The sequence below is a fragment of the Pteropus medius genome, unplaced genomic scaffold (genome assembly GCF_902729225.1).
Source record: "Pteropus medius unplaced genomic scaffold, Ma_sr-lr_union100, whole genome shotgun sequence".
Taxonomy (NCBI): domain Eukaryota; kingdom Metazoa; phylum Chordata; class Mammalia; order Chiroptera; family Pteropodidae; genus Pteropus; species Pteropus medius.
The window spans coordinates 27,738,077-27,756,294 of NW_024354502.1; the positions used below are offsets into that span (position 1 = coordinate 27,738,077).

An 18,218-nucleotide genomic window follows, 5' to 3' on the forward strand; every position below is an offset into this window, starting at 1 on the left:
TGGGAGGTAAAGAATGCAGAGCCCAAAAGATGTCACCTTATATGAAGCCTCAGGCACAGGATCTATTTGCTTAGAGACTGGGTTCAAGGGCTGAGGGAGCCCACACTGCTGATGCTTTGGCCAAGGTTAAGGAGTGGTAGCTATACCCTGTAAGTGCTTTGCATGGGGGTGCAGGGCAGCATGTTCACCCAGCAAGTCTTCTTTCTGGTCCAGAGGTGGCTATGATGATAACTTGAGCCAGAAGTGACCTTCGCAGTCATCACAGCTCTTCTGTAGTAGGAGGTGGTTAGCTGGGGGAGGTTCTCCCTCCGAATCACTCTCAGTCCTTGCAGACTATCTAAAGGCATGCAGAAATGTTCAAAACAGTCTGTACTGCATGTTCTCATCTTCATTTAAAAGTGTATCTATCTGCATGAGGGTCAAATGCTAGGACAGCAAATCAAAATAAGAGTGGTTATCTCTTGGTAGTGAGGAACTTAGATTTTTTTTTTCTAAGAATAACCATGTATGAAATTAGAGAAATCTACAGCCCAAGTGGGTGACAGGGGAGTGGATGTGCTTAGTGAACAGTGGGAACTCAAAAATGAGCCTTCCTTTTGCAGTCAAGGTGCAGCCTGAAGTGAGCACTTGATACGCAAGGACAGAAGCAGCTTTCTCTCCACTCTGTGAGAGCCTATGGTCCTACAGGCCAAGATAAAGGATATGTCATAGAATAGGGATCAAAGATGTCCCATCCTCTGGAGGAGAAAGGGCATTGGGATCCCTGGGCACCAGGCAAGGTGGCAGCAGCAGGAATCCAGATGAGAGAGACTCTCAAAGGGTGAGAAACACTGGTCACCCCCCAAGAGAGGTTGTCCAGGAAGACAGAAGAAATTTTTATTGCACCTATACTAAACTACAGACACAAATCTTTGAAAGGTGGTACCATTTTATTTAGTGTTGTAGGAAATTTTAAGTTATTTCTTAAAAACAAAATCAGAGAAATTCAAAATTTCCTAAGTAACAAAGCAGGAAATAATTCTACAATCCAAAAACACTGGCGATCCTTCTGTTGGAGGGAAGGAGAGGTAAAGTTAGTAGTTCATGTAATAGACACTGAGAAAACAGAGTGGAGGTTGGTATGGATACTAGGAGATTAAGTTCTCTACCTAAGGAAGGCAATTAATCTTTCAGCCTTGAAGGATTATTAATTAGTAGTTCCAGAAAATAAAAAAAAAAAAAAAGGTCAATTAGGAGAAGGGACTCAGTAAAGGACAATCCTGCATAATTTAACATTAAATTGCCTCTGGCCTTCAATACAGTATGTGGCTGAGTGCTGTGGACCTTCCTTCCTCTATGCCCTTTTGAGCTCCCAGTTAGCAAAGCTGGAACCATACACATGTATCCCGTTCACATATGCATACATGCACACACCTCTCCACTCAGGTCAACAGCTGTGCTATGTGGCAAAGGGCAGACTTTCTTGCTCCTACATTCTGCTATCCTGATGAGGTTAACACAGGGGAGGGCAGGACACCTATCAAAGTCCAAGGAATGAGATGATATGAAACAACCAGGCAAAGGATTGATGGTTTTTTTTCAGGGAGGTGACCTCCAACTGAAGTTCATTACAAGGTGTTTGATATTTAATCTGATATTTAAAGTACCGACTGCTCTTTCTGGAGGCAGCCATGCAAGGCCAAGAAGGGAGATGCCCCTGCTTCTTCAGAGCACAGCCTCCTCCCAGCGCCCATCAGCTATGTTAGCATTCTAGCAACTAAGGCAAGTCTCAGTTCTCTGCATAGGTGGGCACATGCCCTCAGACATACGCCAGTTATAGGAGACCAGCACTTCAACTTACCAACCCCTTCTAATGGCTCAGAACAGGCTAAAGCTTTTCCTAGATAAATTCTCCCCCAAAGGAGAGTCCTCAAGGACAGTTAACAAACAACCTTCAGGTTATCTACTTTGAGAGGTACAGGAATGCTATAAGTTGAATTTTTTCCAGGTACTTTGATAGGTACAGGAATGCTATAAGTTGAATTTCTTTCCAGCATCGGTAGAAGCCAGACACCCTTGAAGTAAATTGTCCTTCATTCTCCAGAGTTCCCAAGTGGCATTTCAGAGCACAGGAATTCGTTCCTCCACCCAGACGTCCCTCTCAAACACTGACCAAGGTACATCCCCAAGGTCCTAGCAGCAGATATCTCCAAACCAACCACCGCGCATGAACAGTGCAAGTCTCCATGCCAGCTCTTCAAAGGAGAAGTCATTCAGAGCATAGTTGTCCCCCAGTGCACTGGGTTATCACAGTGAAAATACATTTATATCAAGTAAAAAACGTGTTGCAGGACAAATATATACATGTATGTTTTCAGAGTTCAAGTGAATATACCGTTCTCTTTGTAGGTATGTAAATAAATTTCATAGCACTACAAAAATACAAGTCATCTGAGAAGTTTACAGTTGTCCCCAGTACTATGGGAGAGTATTAAATAAAATAGCTGTAGATAATTAGAAGCTAATTAGATAAATCAAGTTACAGTATCATCTTTCAGATTAAAGTGCTCCAATACAACTAAGGTTACAGCAAACGTGATCCTGAAAAGGAATTCCACTGCCAACAATCTTGCCTCTTAACCTCAATACAACAGGAATGTACATAGATTTCCCCAATTTATAACTGTTAAGATCGACACCTGCCCACCCTACTGGCCTATAATATCCCTCCCCCAGGAAAGAGATTAAGATCTCACGGGATTCTGTCACAACCAAGAGAAAAAAATGAGTAATACAGAGATATCCTAATTCCAGTATTAGATTACTAATTACCTAAAGAATCTGAACTGGTGCAAATAATTAAGAAGGGAGCAAGTGTCTTAGTTAAAAAAAAGAAAAAAGTATATTAATCTAGTTTTAAAAATACAGCAGCAATCCAAAAATAAGGATCATCTTCTTGCTCTTCGCAAGAATGGCAAGCAGGGAATGCCAGGAGGTACTGACGAGGAAACCAAGGGCCCAAGCCAAGGCACAGGGGGAAAAGGCCACAGAAACCCTACTAAAATCATTCCATACCTGGTGGAACCATTTTTAGTAAGTGCTTAGGTCACCCAACCCCTTATCAAGGCACTGACGGGGCCATTCTAGCCAGCAGGAACCCTGCTCTCCTGAGAGAAGGGACTTTGGCCAGTTCCCCCTGAGTACAAAGTAACTCTCTCAGTCCCCTATTCTACTTCTCATATCTCCACACAAGGCCCCATGGGTCTGTACAGGGCACATTTTAAAGCTAGAGATCAGTGGAAGCCGATGTTTAGAAAAGGCAGCTCGTTTAAAATTTAAATGGCACATTGAGAAGCTTTTCTTAAACTCCTCTACTCCAGTCAAACAACTAGACCAAGTCTAAGAAGCTCTGAAGGTTGACGTGGTCTCAAAGTTTAGCATTTATAGCCAAAAAGCCATGCTTGAGGTAATCAAAAGCCAAAAGTGTGTGTAACACAGCAGCAATTGTATGGTCTTTCTCATTTCACCCCAAGCTTTAATGACTGGGCAACATGTATTTTAGAATCTCAATATCAAAGAAAGAAAACCCCAATGTTAAAATATATTAATACCCCTGGCATCATGTGACTCTCTGGACCAGGATCAGATCTTATGACCATGTCTTTGGTCAGGGTATAAAATATTTACAACATAGTTAAAGGCACAGTGGCATTTGAAAATAAAACCCTGGGAACGTACAGTAAAAGATTCATTGTAATAATTAACCTGGCTTCAATTAGTGGAATTGACTCTTGCCAGATAACATGCAAGGGAGACGCTAACTTGGAGCCTGTGCGCTGGTTATCAGGTACACCGAGTCCTTGACCGCAGGAGGAGGTTGAAACAAACTCATCAGTGTTGTATGCTGGCCATTCACATCTTTCCTGCTTTTTTGCCGACCTGAGCTGGAACTCGGAGGATGTTGGGAGTTTCTTCCATGACCCTGACTAGCAGATTGTCTATATAGTCTTCCAGCTCGCGGACCTGGAACTCCTTCTTGCTTATCGTTTCCTTCTGTTTGAGGACCAACTGGATCAGCTCATCATGGGTTAGCTGTGCATAAGCAAAAGCAGGGTCCGAGGGGTTGTATTTCTTTGGAGAGAAAAAAAAGGGAGAAAAAAGTGATAAAGTCAGCAAAGAAGTCAAAATATCTAAAAGAAATACAAAAGAGGAAGCTGTTGTTAGTGATCCGAGTCTCCTGTTTTCAACGGACATGGAAAACAGGTTGGTGACTGATGGAAGTTTTCTGTAAAGGGCCAGAGAGTAAATATTTTAGGCTTTCCAGGCCACGTATGGCCTTCATTGCATGTTCACTTTTGTTGTTCATTTGTTTTTTTGTTTTATGACCTTTTAAAAATGTAAAACCCATACTTGGCTCATAGGAGTTACATCATCAGTATTTATAATCTGGGATGACTGGAGTCCACCTGCAAACTGACCAGGCAGGAACTACAAGGAAACAGAAGATAAGGATTATATTAAAAGTAACATGTCATACCAAGTCTCCAGGAAAAGGAAAAACAAAACAAAACTAACTTTTCCTGAAATCTGTGGCTCAGGAGATTTATAAGTTTGAAGAAACAAGGTCCTTGGACAACCTCAAGACAATTTTCCCTGCAGAACTCTGAGGCAATCACATTTTCACTGCCCTGAGGGTCTAATGGTTTCACTTAGAAAGGCTAAAAGGCCACCTTCTACCAACCCCTTCTAATGGCTCAGAACTGGTCAAGAAGAAGCTAGGTCAAGAGCATAGTCAACACTGTCACAACATGACAGAAGGCCTTGTTTGGTCCAGTGACAAAAAATGCCTACACGAGCCAGAATTCAGAGTGAATTCCCATCCTCATGTCGTGGCTAGGAAGAAAAGCACAATGATTACAATACTAGCTTAGAAACAGACACTGATATTTTCATATACAGGGAAGGTTTTAACCTAACAGACTAGACTACACAGAAATAAGTGAGATATTGGACCACTTTTGAAAAACTGCTTCTGCCTTAATCTTTTTTTTTTTTTTTTTTTTAAACTTGTTGAAGATATACATTCACAGGGTACCTCTTCTGGACCACAACTGTTCTATTTGTGATTTCCAAAAACAATCTTCAACCAAAAGGTTACATGTCTGGTAAAGAATTCTGGAGATTCGTTGTACAACCATGTGAATGTACCTAACACAGCTGAAATATACACTTGAAAATGGTTAAGATGGCAAACTTTATGTTCTATTTAAAGTTTTTAAAAACTTTTAAAGCAATCTTTTAAAAAAGTTGTGTGTCTGTTTATATATCCTATCAAGAAAAAAAAAATAGTCTTGGTAAACAGCCAAAAATATGTCTTCAAGGGTTTTTAGAATACGCTTCCATCATATAAGAACGTTATTTAGTCAAGAATATTGATTACATAAGATACTCTGCAAGAGAGTTTGGGAGACAGATGAAGCTGACACCTGGAGGGAGCACCAAGCAGGTGTTTCTCGAGAGTAGGGGCCAGGTCCCCACAGGTCCTGACACACGTGGGGGCTCAATGACCATAATCTAAGTCTCAGGAAGTTAGAGTTCAGAGAGGTACAACATGCTCTAGGAGCTAAACAAACAGGAGACCACTGCTACACAGGTGACACACAAGCTTCAAAGATGGAGTGACATATGAACTAGACCTTGGAGATGAATTACAATTGAATTCCGTCCCCAAATAACAGGATTTTGTTTTTAATTATATAAGAAATATTTGCTCACCATGGAAAATCTCAAATACAGAAGAGGGAAAAAATTTTTACCTATCACTCCAACACATAACATTTGGGCCTCTTTCTTATTTTTCCTGGGTTTCTTTATGGTATGTTTTACAACTTTAACATCATACAGAACATGTTTTTATACCTTCTTTAAATTATTATTTTGTGAGCATTTTCCCAGCAAATTTTAGCAAAAACTGCTTTCTTAATGGATGTTTAAAATTCCAATATATCTTAACCATCTCTCTCATGCTGGGTATTTAGGTTGTTTTCAATTTCACAATTATATAATAACACTTCAATGAAAATTTGTTAACATAAATCTTTGGTCATATCTCTAAAAATTTCCTTAGGGTAAATGCATAGAATTAAAAAGGCATGCCCATGTAAGGTAGTTCTTACAAACTGTCAAACAGCTATTCAATTTAGATTCTGTAATCCAAAGGGAAAAGTATGTAGGACTGTTAAATCATTCTAGATATCTGATGATTTAAAAAACTATAAAATAATTCAGCATTACAGAAAGTGAGCAACAGCCATGGAGAGGAAGAGGTGCAAAGAAAATACCCATTAATTCGAGAAACGACAGTGCCTATTGTCACATATTTCCTTCCAGGATTTTTACATTGGCTTTCCCCCACATCGCTGTAATAATAATGATATATATTCAAATTGTATCCAACTTTTTCCATATAATATGACAGATGATTTTTGGATGTAGTTGGCCGTATTATTTTTAAATGGAAGTGTTAAAAGCCACCTGAGTAAATAATACACCCCTAGTTATAAATCATCTGTAAAGGATGGAGGCCTTAAAAAAAAAATTCCCGCCCCCATCCACTATAGTAATGATCTGGTTGGCTTTTCATAACTTTAGTTATGCAATTTCTTTCTCTAACCTCTCTCTTACTTTTCAACATTCCAAAGAGTAGTCATTTTTATAAATATTGTTTATGCCTTAGTACAAAGCGTCTATTATAGGGGCAGTCAACAGCAATCTCCAAGAAACTTTCTATATTTACTCAGAGTATTTACTAGGTATGGTTCAGGACCAAGAGATTTGTTTCAGGCAGGCAAAGGGGCAGCAGTGGGACTTACAAATCATGAGCAAAATAAGTAGCAGCTGCCTTTGTTTTAAGGCAAGTTATTCTCTCAGTCAGGGCCAGGAGATAAGCCCCTGATTAAACAAGCTTTGAAGAGTAAATAAAATGGGAGCCAAAGGCTTTGCTCACTTCCCGAAAGCTAGGTGTTGTTTCTCTTTGGAGCCAAGCTGCATTCCACAGTAAAAGGAAGAGGGGATGGGAGGCCACTAAAGGACTCTAGTTTTCATTACAGTCAATCCCTTTTATGCTGTTCTTTTGCCCAATTTCCTGGTAAATAATGGTAACTCCAGGAAGACAAATGCTGCCTCTTCTACACAACCACATAAGCCAGCTGAGCTGGTCAAGTTATGGTACATATTTAGTGAGGGCTAAAACATAGTAGGTACACAGTTCTGGCTACAGCTGGTAATTTTGAGAATTACCTGTCAGCATGCACGACAAAGGAAGAGAAGGCAAGATGGCTAGAAGATGCTAACCTATTTTCAGCAACAATTCATTATTATTACTTAGCCTCTTTACCTGAAACTCAGATCTCCAGCTTTCAGTGAACCTTTAGCCCAACTCCTGGTGGCACAGGTGCAATGAGGGCAGGCAATAACAGCCACCCGGCTCTTAAAAATGCTTGCAGGAGTGAAGGAGATGTGAGCAAAAAATTTTCTTTTAAAAACACAAAAACTATTTGATGTCCTGGAGTCCACGGGACTGTAAAATCTGTGATTAAGTGAAACTTTCAGATGCCCCGAACAAAAAGAGAAATAAAGGGTTTTTTTGCCAACTACGGTCCCCAGTAGTCACTTAGAAATTCTTCTCCACATATTTGAAACACAACACATCCTTGCCCACTAATGGTCACCAATCACTTGGTAAATCATTCTCCTCCAGTCCATGTGATAATGAGTCAAAGACCAGAGGTCTGCAACAAATCCTTTCTGATTCAGAAAGGGTAGGATGAAGACACTCTAAAGCAGAGATCATCTAAGAGGTTGATTGTGTTTTTGTTCGGAGGTTGTTGTTTTTTTTTTAATGTTAGCCTAAGCTTTTTAAAGACAAGAGACCCTCTAATCCAGCAATATTCTTCCTGGAAATTTAGCTTAAAGAAATAATCTAAAGGAAGGGGAAAGGTTCTGTGTAAGAAATTGCTGACTATAGTGTTATTCATCTTCAAAAACAGAAAACATTATAAAGTTGTACACCTCAAATTTATATAATGTTATTAACTAATGTTATCTCAGTAAATTTAATTTAAAAAAGGCAAAGAAAAACAGAAAACAACCTACATATCCAATAATAGGGAAGTGGTTAAGTGAATATGGGTATAACCATTTCAAAAAATAATTAAGTAGCAACATGCAAAAATACTTATGATACACTAAGTGAAAAAGAGAATTGCGTGTTTCTATGCTGGTGATGGAGCTAGAAAATCATCATTTTGCAACTACCATAGTCATCAATGGATACTAAAGCCTGTAAATCAAAGGTTGATGAGGAACAGGATATTTACATAGTCTGAAATTAATTCCTTGCAAATTTCTTATTAATTGTAAAGGGAAAAAGAGAAACTGGGTGGATACCACCTGAACTAAGTCATCAGAGTTAACACTTCCACTGCTGGTACAAACTGATATAATGTGCCTCTTCATACGATACACTGAGAAGGACACTATATAATTAATTCCTGTCAAGAATGCATAACCTCAACCAAACCAGAAGGAAATATCAGAAGAGTCCAAATTGAAGAAAATTCTACAAAACAACTGATCGAACTCTTAAAAATGGCAATGTCTTGAAGGACAGAAAAGGCTGAGGAACTCTTCCAGAATAAAGGAGACTAGAGAAGCAAGATGACTAAACATGAGTGATCCTGGATTGGATGCGGAACTCTAAAAAAGACATTAATGGAACCATTGGTGAAATTGAAATATAGACTATTAATGAGAAAAGAGTATTATATCAATGATAAATTTTTTGATTTTGATAAAAGTCCTTATTCTTAGAACCAGAAAGGGCAGGATAAAAACCCTCTAAAGCAGAAATCATCTAGGAGGTTGATTTCCACACTTAAGCATTTAGGAGTAAGAAAGACATGACATAAGCAACTTACTCTCAAATGGTTCAGAAAAAAAATTATGAATATACAAAGAGTGAACAAAGAGGGAGGAGAGAAGGGGGAGAATGAAAAATGCAAATCTGATAAAATGTTAACAATTGATGAATTGGGATGAAAGGTATACAGGAGTTCTTTGTACTATTCTTGCAACTTTTTTTAAAATTTGAAATTATTTCAGAATAAAGTTACAAGAAAGTATATCCGTGCAATGATTACAACTACAAGAATTTTACATTCTTGACAAAAGATAAAAAAAAGTTACATGGAAAAATGAAAATATTTCATTTGAATGGGCCAGATGGTGGGTGACATTTTCTTCTCATTACAGAGAAGTACTAATGTCAATCACATTACTTGAAACACAAAAAATTCAACTATAACCAAATTACTAAAAGGGAAAAGTAATTATTCAGTGGAAAACGTGGGGGCTTCCAAAGATTATCCAAAGACCTGAGATATATGGTTAAGTTACTCCTAGATTACCTGCTGCCCAATGAGACATATACAACGGTGACTCTGGCAATAGGTTTTTTTTTTATAGATCCCTAACTAACATGCCTACTACTTCTTGGAGAAGACATACCTTCATCATGGCTTCATTGATCAAGTTCTCACTGATGATAGTGGCAGTTCCCAAGCTGGAGTTAGCAACCTTGGTGGCTGTTGTATTCATTGGCTTCACAGGATGAAGTCTAAAGAGAAAGGGGAAAGGATTCTTAGACTTTTCTGTAATGGCAAAACCCATCTCAAAGATGGCAGCCAGCCAGAGAGAAAAGGAGGGAGAATGGTGACATGCTCTATTCACATCTCCGGTCTAACACACGCCAATTTCCTGTGGAAATGAAAGCGGTCAGCACTAGGCAGCCATATGTAAGCCAACAAAGCACGCCTTTAGAGCCAAGTGTCCTGGCATTACCACAAACCCCTTGTCCTCATTATCAGTGTCAGGAGAACATTAAAGACAGTCTCTTAGTTTTGGAGGCAATTACAGCCTAGGTCTCCACTGTGGGAGTCCCTGCAGAGCCTTCTGTTCCTCGGTGGCAAAGAAAGAGCTCGGAACAAACATGCCAGCTTCACACTGGGTGGTGATTAAAGGAAGCTTTAGACACTGCTAATTTTTATCACTCAATCTCAGCTGGTTTCTAAGACCATTAAGATACTGGTCATAGTACATCTCTGCAATTTGAGAGCTCTAAACCTGATTGCGCAGAATAATTCCTAAACTATGTCTGAAGACTACTACTACATTCTTGCTACAAACACAGGAGTGTCTTGAGGTATTCCCACCACAGGAGACAGCCCTTTTAAAATAGGCTGTATCAGCAAAACAGGTGGATTGCACCATCAGAACAAACATCTGTGTAGTTAGAAAGCCCTAATAATAACCTGCAAGCAAAAACAAAGGGTGACATTGCTCACATTTATGAAGACAATCTTCCCCGACTCTCACCTGTGCTTGGCTGACCCAGTTCCAGCTGAGACTGGATGTGTCTCCGAGGGTGAGACCCAGGCCTGAAGAAGCGGCTTCCTCTTGCCAGATTTTTCCACTTTACCAGGGAGGCCCTCTGCTGTTGCTTTTTTTTGAGATTCTGCTGTACTGGTGTGGTGAGTGTCAGAGTGTGGATAGCTGGGGAAAGAGTGTGTAGCAGGAAAGATCTCAGAAAAGGAGGGGCTGGAGATAGGGGGACCCAGGGCCGCACCAGGAGGCTGACTTGGCCTCCCACTTCCCGTCAGGCTTTCCTCCTTGCCATTGCCAGGGACTGGCAGCTGTTCATCCAAGTGTGAGCTCTTGCCAAGATGGGATTTATGAATTTCTAAAGCTGTAGTCTGCTCTGAAGAAGGCCTATCAGATGCTGCGGGTGCTTTCCACCCGAGGTCATGCAGGCTCTCTGTGGGCACTGCCAACGCATCTGCCTTGCCACTCAGTGCCTTTTCCTTCTCAGGATGGACAGATAACATGCTCAAGGAAGAAGCTCCTGCTTCCAGAGTTGCCACCTTTGCTGTCTCTCCATCCTCTTCAAGCTCATCTATTCTTTCATCATCCGATGCGACTTCAGGAATGGAAGGAAGGGTTAAGTCCAGATCAGCTATGACTAGAGATTTGTCGTCTGAGACAGGCTGAAGATCACTCAAAGGATCAGACAACAGACCTTCATGATCACTGGCTTTGCTCTGATTTTGAGCCATAAGGGTATCGTCTTCCTCAATGTTAAAGAGTAGAATGTCTTTACTTGAGCTTGCTTTATTCACTGGGCCTTTTGAGGCACTCTCCTCATGAGAGGAGAAAGGAAGGTGATCAGCCATGGCAGCTGGTACACCAGAATTCAGTGTTCTGGGTTCAATCACAACTTCCCTCTCAGAGTCTTCTATGTGGGGAGACTCAGCAGGCTCACTGTCAGACACATTGCCAGCAGCAGCCCCTACACATCTCAGCTCCCGGGGATTACTTTTGTCCTCTTCGACCAGTCCAGGAGACCTCTCCACCTCCTCTTCCACAAAGAGCTGCTCAGAAAATGACACATGCTTCTTGATTTTCTTTTGGCCCTCACTGACATTCAAACCCACCTCTTCATGTCTCTGCATCATGGAGTCAAGTAGGGGGACTGATCCTCCTACTTGAAGAGGAGGTACCACTTGTTTAATTGCGGAAGTCATTCCGCCACCCCTAACTTTGTTCTCCTCAGAAGACCCAGACTGACCCTCTAAGTCTGTGTTTACCTCCGTCGGAGGCTTCCCAGCTGAGCTTCCCACCCTGCCCCTTCTCACCGAAAGGGCAAACGTTACTTCTTGGGCTTCTTCGGATGAAGGGATATAGTCTTGTTTTGGCGGAGGGAACCTCAGAAATTCTTCTTCTTGTTGCCCCATTTCAGAATGATTCAGGAGAGCCTTTTCTGACTCATCACCACTGGTATTTTTCTCCATGTCTACCTCACCGCTCTTCCCCACTGGAGAATCTTCTGGCCCTTTACACTCCGGAATGGGTGTCTGTTTGGAAGGTGATCCCAACGCACAAGAAACAGTGTTTGGAACTTGTGTTAAACTCTCCTTTTGCAACTCTGCTTCAAGGAGCAAAGATGGTTCTTCAGAACCAGCCCGATCCTGGTCGATGGAAGGCCAGCTTTTAATAGGAGTGGATGTAGAAACAGGAGCTGCTACGGGAGAAGAGAAAGCAGAAAAGACAGAAGGAGATTCTGAGGACTGTGTCTCTGACTCATGCCCCAACTGAGAAGGGACAGGTGTCTGGCCAGAAATGGAAGAGACAGCAGAAAAAAAGAGAGGCGAGTCAGGGGAAGAAGGAAGCCTGGCTGTGGGCTGAACCTCTGGAGACACGTCCAGTCTGCAAAAAGGACAAAATAAAATCTGCAGGTCAGTTGCAGATGCTGCATGAGAGGCAAAAAAACATGTAAAGATAAAGTTGTTCAAAAAGGAAGAACTTATTTTTATATTTGGGGAGGAACCTTAAGAAGTTAAAGAAGGAACACCAATATTTAACATATAAAAGAGACACTTTTATCATCAAGCACATTTGCCAGACAAAGAGCTTTGTAACAGAAACAGAAAGATCCAGGTAAAGCAATAGCCTACAGTTTCTTCTAGTGATACATAAAAAGCATCTAAAAAGTTCAAAGCAGGAGAAGATGCACCACAAGGCAACACATACAGATTTTGTGTGTGTCTATGTGAGTTTATGTGTCTGTGTGAAATCAAAGTAAGCAGAATCTCAAAAACAACTCTCTCCCACTCCAGACCACAGAAATACTGTGAGTAAATGCAAGTCACACTGAAAAGCAGAGACCCCAAGGACTCAGGCTCTTGCAACAAGGTGCAGAGTAAACACACAGAGAACTGTCACAGGTGTACTCGAAAGGGACTATCATCCTCATGAGGATGATAGTAAACCAGTATCAAAGTGCAAGGAGGAAAGATAACATCAGCCTCAAAGGAAAATGTGTGACTTAATAAACACAGATCCTGCACGTACCACAACTGAAACCTGGAAATCCCAACTTAAAACACTCAGAACTTGCTACACACCATGGCATTCCCCTGGGGTCTGAGTATTGCATGAGAAGGACCAAGACTCACCGAGGTTTCACGGCTTTGGTCTGGGGAGCCCTTGCAGAGGCAACAGGTGGCGTCAGTTCTGACTTAGGCTCTAGGTCGGCTTCCGGGTCTGTGATCTGCACTTCTTCAAAGGGGTTCAGAGATTTACCCCGTCCGGAGACAACAGCTGTAGTATCTTTCTCAGATCTTTTCGCAAGGTCTTCGACAGGCCCTGGCCCTGGCCTGTCCTCCCTAGGTGTGCCTTCCTTCTTCTCCGGGATGGTAGCAGGGCTTTCACCTTCATTGCCCTTCGCCATGTCCTTCTTTCCGGTCACCAGAGAAAGCAAAGAGGACTTTCTGTTCTCATGCTTCTTGTTCTCTTTGGTTTCTTTCACAGCCTCCAATTTCACTGGAGCCGTGTTTTCCCTAATGTCCCCACTGACCGGTGGCCAGGAGGGTGGCAGAGACATGGATTTCGAAGAGTTCTTTGTAGAAGACTCAGAGAGCCTCCTGTCAGAAGACACTGCTCCTCCTTCTCCAGAGTCCTTCCAAGATCGAGGAGCCAGGTTCTCTGTAGATGAGAACAAATGCTTCTTCCTGAAGCCCTGGGGGGATGGGGAAGAAGAAGGGGTGCTGTCCTTGTTCTCACTCTTGCCCTCCGGCTGCTCCACGTAAACATGGTTCCCATTGATACAGACATTAGAGCGAGAGAGGGAGTCAGTCTTAGACCGAAGGCCACCGAGAAAGGAGAGTCCTTCCTTCTTGGGAAGGTTGAAGTTGACCTGGTTCAGTTGCTTTGGCTCTGTACTTACTGTTCTCTTGTGAGACACGACTGTAGGAAGAAAATCAAAGCAAAGGGAATCAGAAGTTAAACAAGTGGTTCACAACTGCAAGGAGGGTGGCATTTGTCCGCGTCAGAATACATTTTTGGTCATCGCAACTAGGTGGGGGTGTGCTACTGGCATCTAGCAGGTAGAAGCCAGGGATGCTCCTAAAGGTCACACAACACATAGGACAGCTCCCCACAACAAAGAATCATCAGGCCCAAATTATGAGTAGTGCTAAGGCTGAGAAACCTTTCATTTAAGCAATGAAAAGGACAGCGCTCTTGGTAGAGTAGCAGAATCTGGCCAATAGTAGGTATTTGGCCAATGAAATTTAAGTTCAAATACACAGTTAATTCAGAGTTAAGGGAACTGGATTCCTTAGCTTTATTAGGGATGTAGCCCATGAGGTTTATACCCATTATTAGGAGTTCAAAAAATACCTGATGAATTAATAAAATATCAGAATTATTGTAATGTTCAATGGTTTTACCTTTAAGTTAAAAAAAAAACCTGGATGCACTCATTCTGTTAGCTCCAGAAGCTTGTACTAATGTATGTCAGTTATAGAGCCAGACATTTTGGAAAAGGAATTTATATATTCTTAGAAATCAGAGGGCTTAGAAATAGAGAAGTCTTCCTAACCAAGATAATCCATCACCATTACCACTGTTACACCGTCACCACCATCACCATCATTTTAGTAACTGAGAGGCTGAATTAAAATCTTTCTCTTAAGATTTGTTTTTTCTCTCTCAAAGCAAAGTAAGCTAAGCAGAAGGAGAGAGGCTAAGTAAGGAGGAGGAGGAGGAAACTCACTGTCAGAGGCAGAGGAGGACTCATCCTCGTTGTCATCATCCTCCCACCGGGACTGGAAGTCTCCAGGACGAAGCAGAACTTTGTCGGACTTTGAAGTAGGCAGAACAGACATGGACTGGGAAAGCGGTGTTTTCTGCAAATTAGACTTGGAAAACAAGGTCTTAATCTTTGACTTCTTTTTCTTGTCTTTTGAAGAAGACTCATCATCACTGTCGGCTGAGGGTGTCATGCTGGGGACAACAGCTGAAGCAGTATCTGATGCGCTATCCTTATTCTTCCCCTTGATCTTGTCCTTCAGTTTCCCAAATGGATTCCGAGACTTGTCTTTCATGGAAAGGTCAAACATGCTAGCAGTCATGTTGTTTCTCATAAATTGGATGTCAACCTCAATTTCTCCTCGCTCTTTATCCTTCTTCCCTGGTTTGGATTTCAAGGTGTACCATCTACAAAGAGAAAGGCTGAGAGGTTACCTTTGAATTGAAGAGCCTAAAACAACATTCACAATCCCCACTAACTGGCTTTTCCTCTCTGTTATTACCTCTCTTCTTTGGGGAGTGGAAGGCAGGGCGGGGGATAAGGGCAGAACTTGCAGTTGTATTTTTGAGAAGACACCCACCAGGCAAAGAGAGGATCTGATCAGTACCTAGTGTATCATCACCTAAACTCTTGATTCAATAAGGAGCTATTTCTAAAAATAAATAAAATAAACATTCCACCAAATCATTTCCTATGACTGGTATTTTCCTTCAATAAGGTAAAAATGCAAAGATCATACATACACAAATAGTTAAGAAGGTAGAATGCAAATTTACAAGTAAACCTCAAAGAAAAGCAAGAGTTTGTAGAACAGTCCCTGCCAGGGAGTAATGGAAAATATAAGATGGTAAAAAAATACATATGTACACATATTTTTTTTTAAAGAGTGATATAAGTCACAAGGTGACAACTGTTATGATTCTACTCATATGAGGTACCTACAGTAGTCAAATTCATAGAGATAGAAAGGAGAGAAAGGTGGTTGCTAAGAGTTGGGGGAAGAAATGAATGGAGAGTTAGTGTTTAATGGGTACAGTTTCAGTTAGGGAAAATAAAAGAGTTTTGGAAATGGATGGCGGTGATGGCTGCACAACAATATGAATGTACTTAATGCCACAGAACTGTATACTTGGTTAAAGTGGTACATTGGTTATGTGCCACGATTGTTTACCACAATTTAAAAAGAGAGAAATCGAAAGCAGGCATTCTTCCCTAGCTTAATAATCAGAAAGAGGAATATTTCAAACATTATTCAAGTATTTCACTTGGTCCTTTGTAAATTACTTCAAGATACGGCAAATGATATCATACAGTCCAACTGCACTGAAAGACAAACTTCAGAAAAAGGAAATCTCCTCCCAGCATTCTCCAGCTGGTGAGCTGCAAGAATGTGAGCCCGCCTAGTGGTAGCACGACCACTGCAGAACAAACAGCTCCTAACAGCCAGCCCCAGTCACCCTCACAAACTCACAGCCCACATTCTGACATTCTTTTTCATGACCTATTTAAGAGCTGAGGGCCATGGGCTTTAAGGAAATGATCGGTTTGCCCAAATAAGCACAATTTCCTCTTTCGCCTTCAGCCTGTCTTGCTCATAGGGCAGATCACTACCCCCACTATGTCAGCTCATTCTACGCTTCGCGGAAAAGAGTGGAGGGAAGTAGAAACCTGACGCTTAAGTAACACCTACAGCACAGCTGGCACTATACACACTTAGAAACACCCTCACTAATCTCACAAGAATATTTCTTTATCTCTAAAATGAGATATTACACCCATTTTAGAGATAAAGAAATTGAGTCTCACAAGAGAGGTCAATGGTACAAGGTCTTAACAACTATTAAGGGACATAGCTGGATTTTGAATCAGCTCTGCATTTTTCCAGAGCTCGCTCACACTGTGTCTCATAGACCAAGATTTCTGCTTTGCACCCTTCTCCTAACTTATCTTTGATGGGCCACCTTTTTCGACAACGGTGAGGAAAGCTTGAATTTAAATTCTTTTTGAGAAAAGTTTAAGCTTTTAATTTAAATGTCTGAAGATAAAAAAAAGAAGAAGAAGAAGAAGGGGAAAACCCACCGTAGCTGGCCATCAGTCATAAATCATAAGATTTCATAAAGTCCAGTGTACGAAGTCATCAGGAAAAACTGAAACTGCATTATCAAAATAGATCTGAGAAAATGATGTGAGCTATAATTTTAGACCTTGAGGAGAAATCTTTTATGGTTTTTAAAACCACAATTCACAGCAGGAGAGGGAGGGTGGATGCAAGGTCCTTAGAGACAGCCTCCCTACTGCCAGCCTAGTGTCTTTCCAATACATTTTCTAAGACCTGGCCTGGCATAGTTTGCATATTTGTCACTTAGACGTTGAGAGGATTATTTGTATTTTTCTCTTCTGACAGTCATGTGCTAAATGGTAGCCTTGGTGATGAAGGGTGGTTAGCTTTTGTAAATACCAATTGTAGGCCCCTGAAAAGGGGAAGTTGCTAAAAGCTGAATGTGGAGGCTCAGATGACCACACCAGCCACAAACAGAGAGCTTCACCTCTCCATGTCCAGGGGAGGAGAGTCAGAGTTGGTCAGGACTCTCTCCCAGCCCTTCCACACAGCCTTCTTCTGTTAGCCCGCCCAGGGGATTCGAAGACAGTACAGACCCTCAAAGAATGCCACTTGACAGTTCCTGGGACCATGCCCACCTTTGCAAAAACATCAGTGCCAAAGTCTGTTTATTTTGAATGAAGCTACAACCACTATAGAATCCTCCCTGAGGACCTATTACTCCCTGATGCACAGGTTCAATCCCCAGGTGCTAAAGTGGGATTTGTTTTGGAAACTGCCAACACCACTAGGAGGTGTGAAGAGAAACTTTGCCAACTGGTCATGTCTCCTATTTTCACAAGCAAACCTAAAACCAAACACCAGGTAGGCAAGAGCCGTCACAGGGCAGACAGAATCACAGGCAAGAAAGCACGCAAATTCCATGCAAATGATCAGAATTTTTAAAAATCTGTGCTGGGTTTATTAAAGCTAGAAAGGCAAACAGGAATTGTTTCTTCCACTATCAATATTATCCTTACCATTAAATTCAAAAAGTTTAAGCAAGGGATATTTGACACAGCATAATTTGATAACGAGAGTAAGAGCCACAATCCATAAATGTCTCACCCTAAGAAATCCCAAACCAGAACACGTTTGTGGGTTTTGACATTTAAGCATCAATTCAATATTTAAGTGTTTCTGTCCATTTGCTTTTTAGTTCACTTAATTCGAGCACCTCAGAGAAGTAGCTCATAAATAATAAAGCCCCAGCATACGATATCAGTTTAGGTGTGTTCTAGCATTACCTTTCACATAAGCCCAGAAAGCTTGCATTACCTCAGAAATCAAGGCTGGGTTATTTTCCTAGTCCAAAGGGCAGCGAACAGAGAGAAAGCCATAATCCCAATGTCGTAGGTTTATTTTTAAGCCCATTCTGGAAAAACCCTGTAACCTATCAAAAAAATCAAATGATCCCTCCTATAAGGAAATAAT

The 18,218-nt window shown here is 41.3% G+C and overlaps 1 protein-coding gene across 2 annotated transcripts in view; it reads right to left on the reverse strand.

The window, feature by feature from the left end:
• Nucleotides 1-910: 910 nt before the first annotated feature.
• The window catches only part of RAB11FIP1 (RAB11 family interacting protein 1), a 28,510-nt gene continuing 11,202 nt past the window's right edge, over nt 911-18,218 (reverse strand). The window contains exons 2-6 of one of the 2 annotated variants that reach the window (XM_039853498.1): nt 14,651-15,093; nt 13,050-13,839; nt 10,414-12,300; nt 9,547-9,655; nt 911-4,110 (exon numbers count right to left, since the gene is read on the reverse strand). In XM_039853498.1, the coding sequence (XP_039709432.1) occupies nt 3,892-4,110; nt 9,547-9,655; nt 10,414-12,300; nt 13,050-13,839; nt 14,651-15,093 (3,448 nt within the window). In that variant the 3' untranslated portion in view covers nt 911-3,891. The remainder of the gene's footprint in view (nt 4,111-9,546; nt 9,656-10,413; nt 12,301-13,049; nt 13,840-14,650; nt 15,094-18,218) is intronic. The other variant, XM_039853499.1, reaches the window with a different exon arrangement.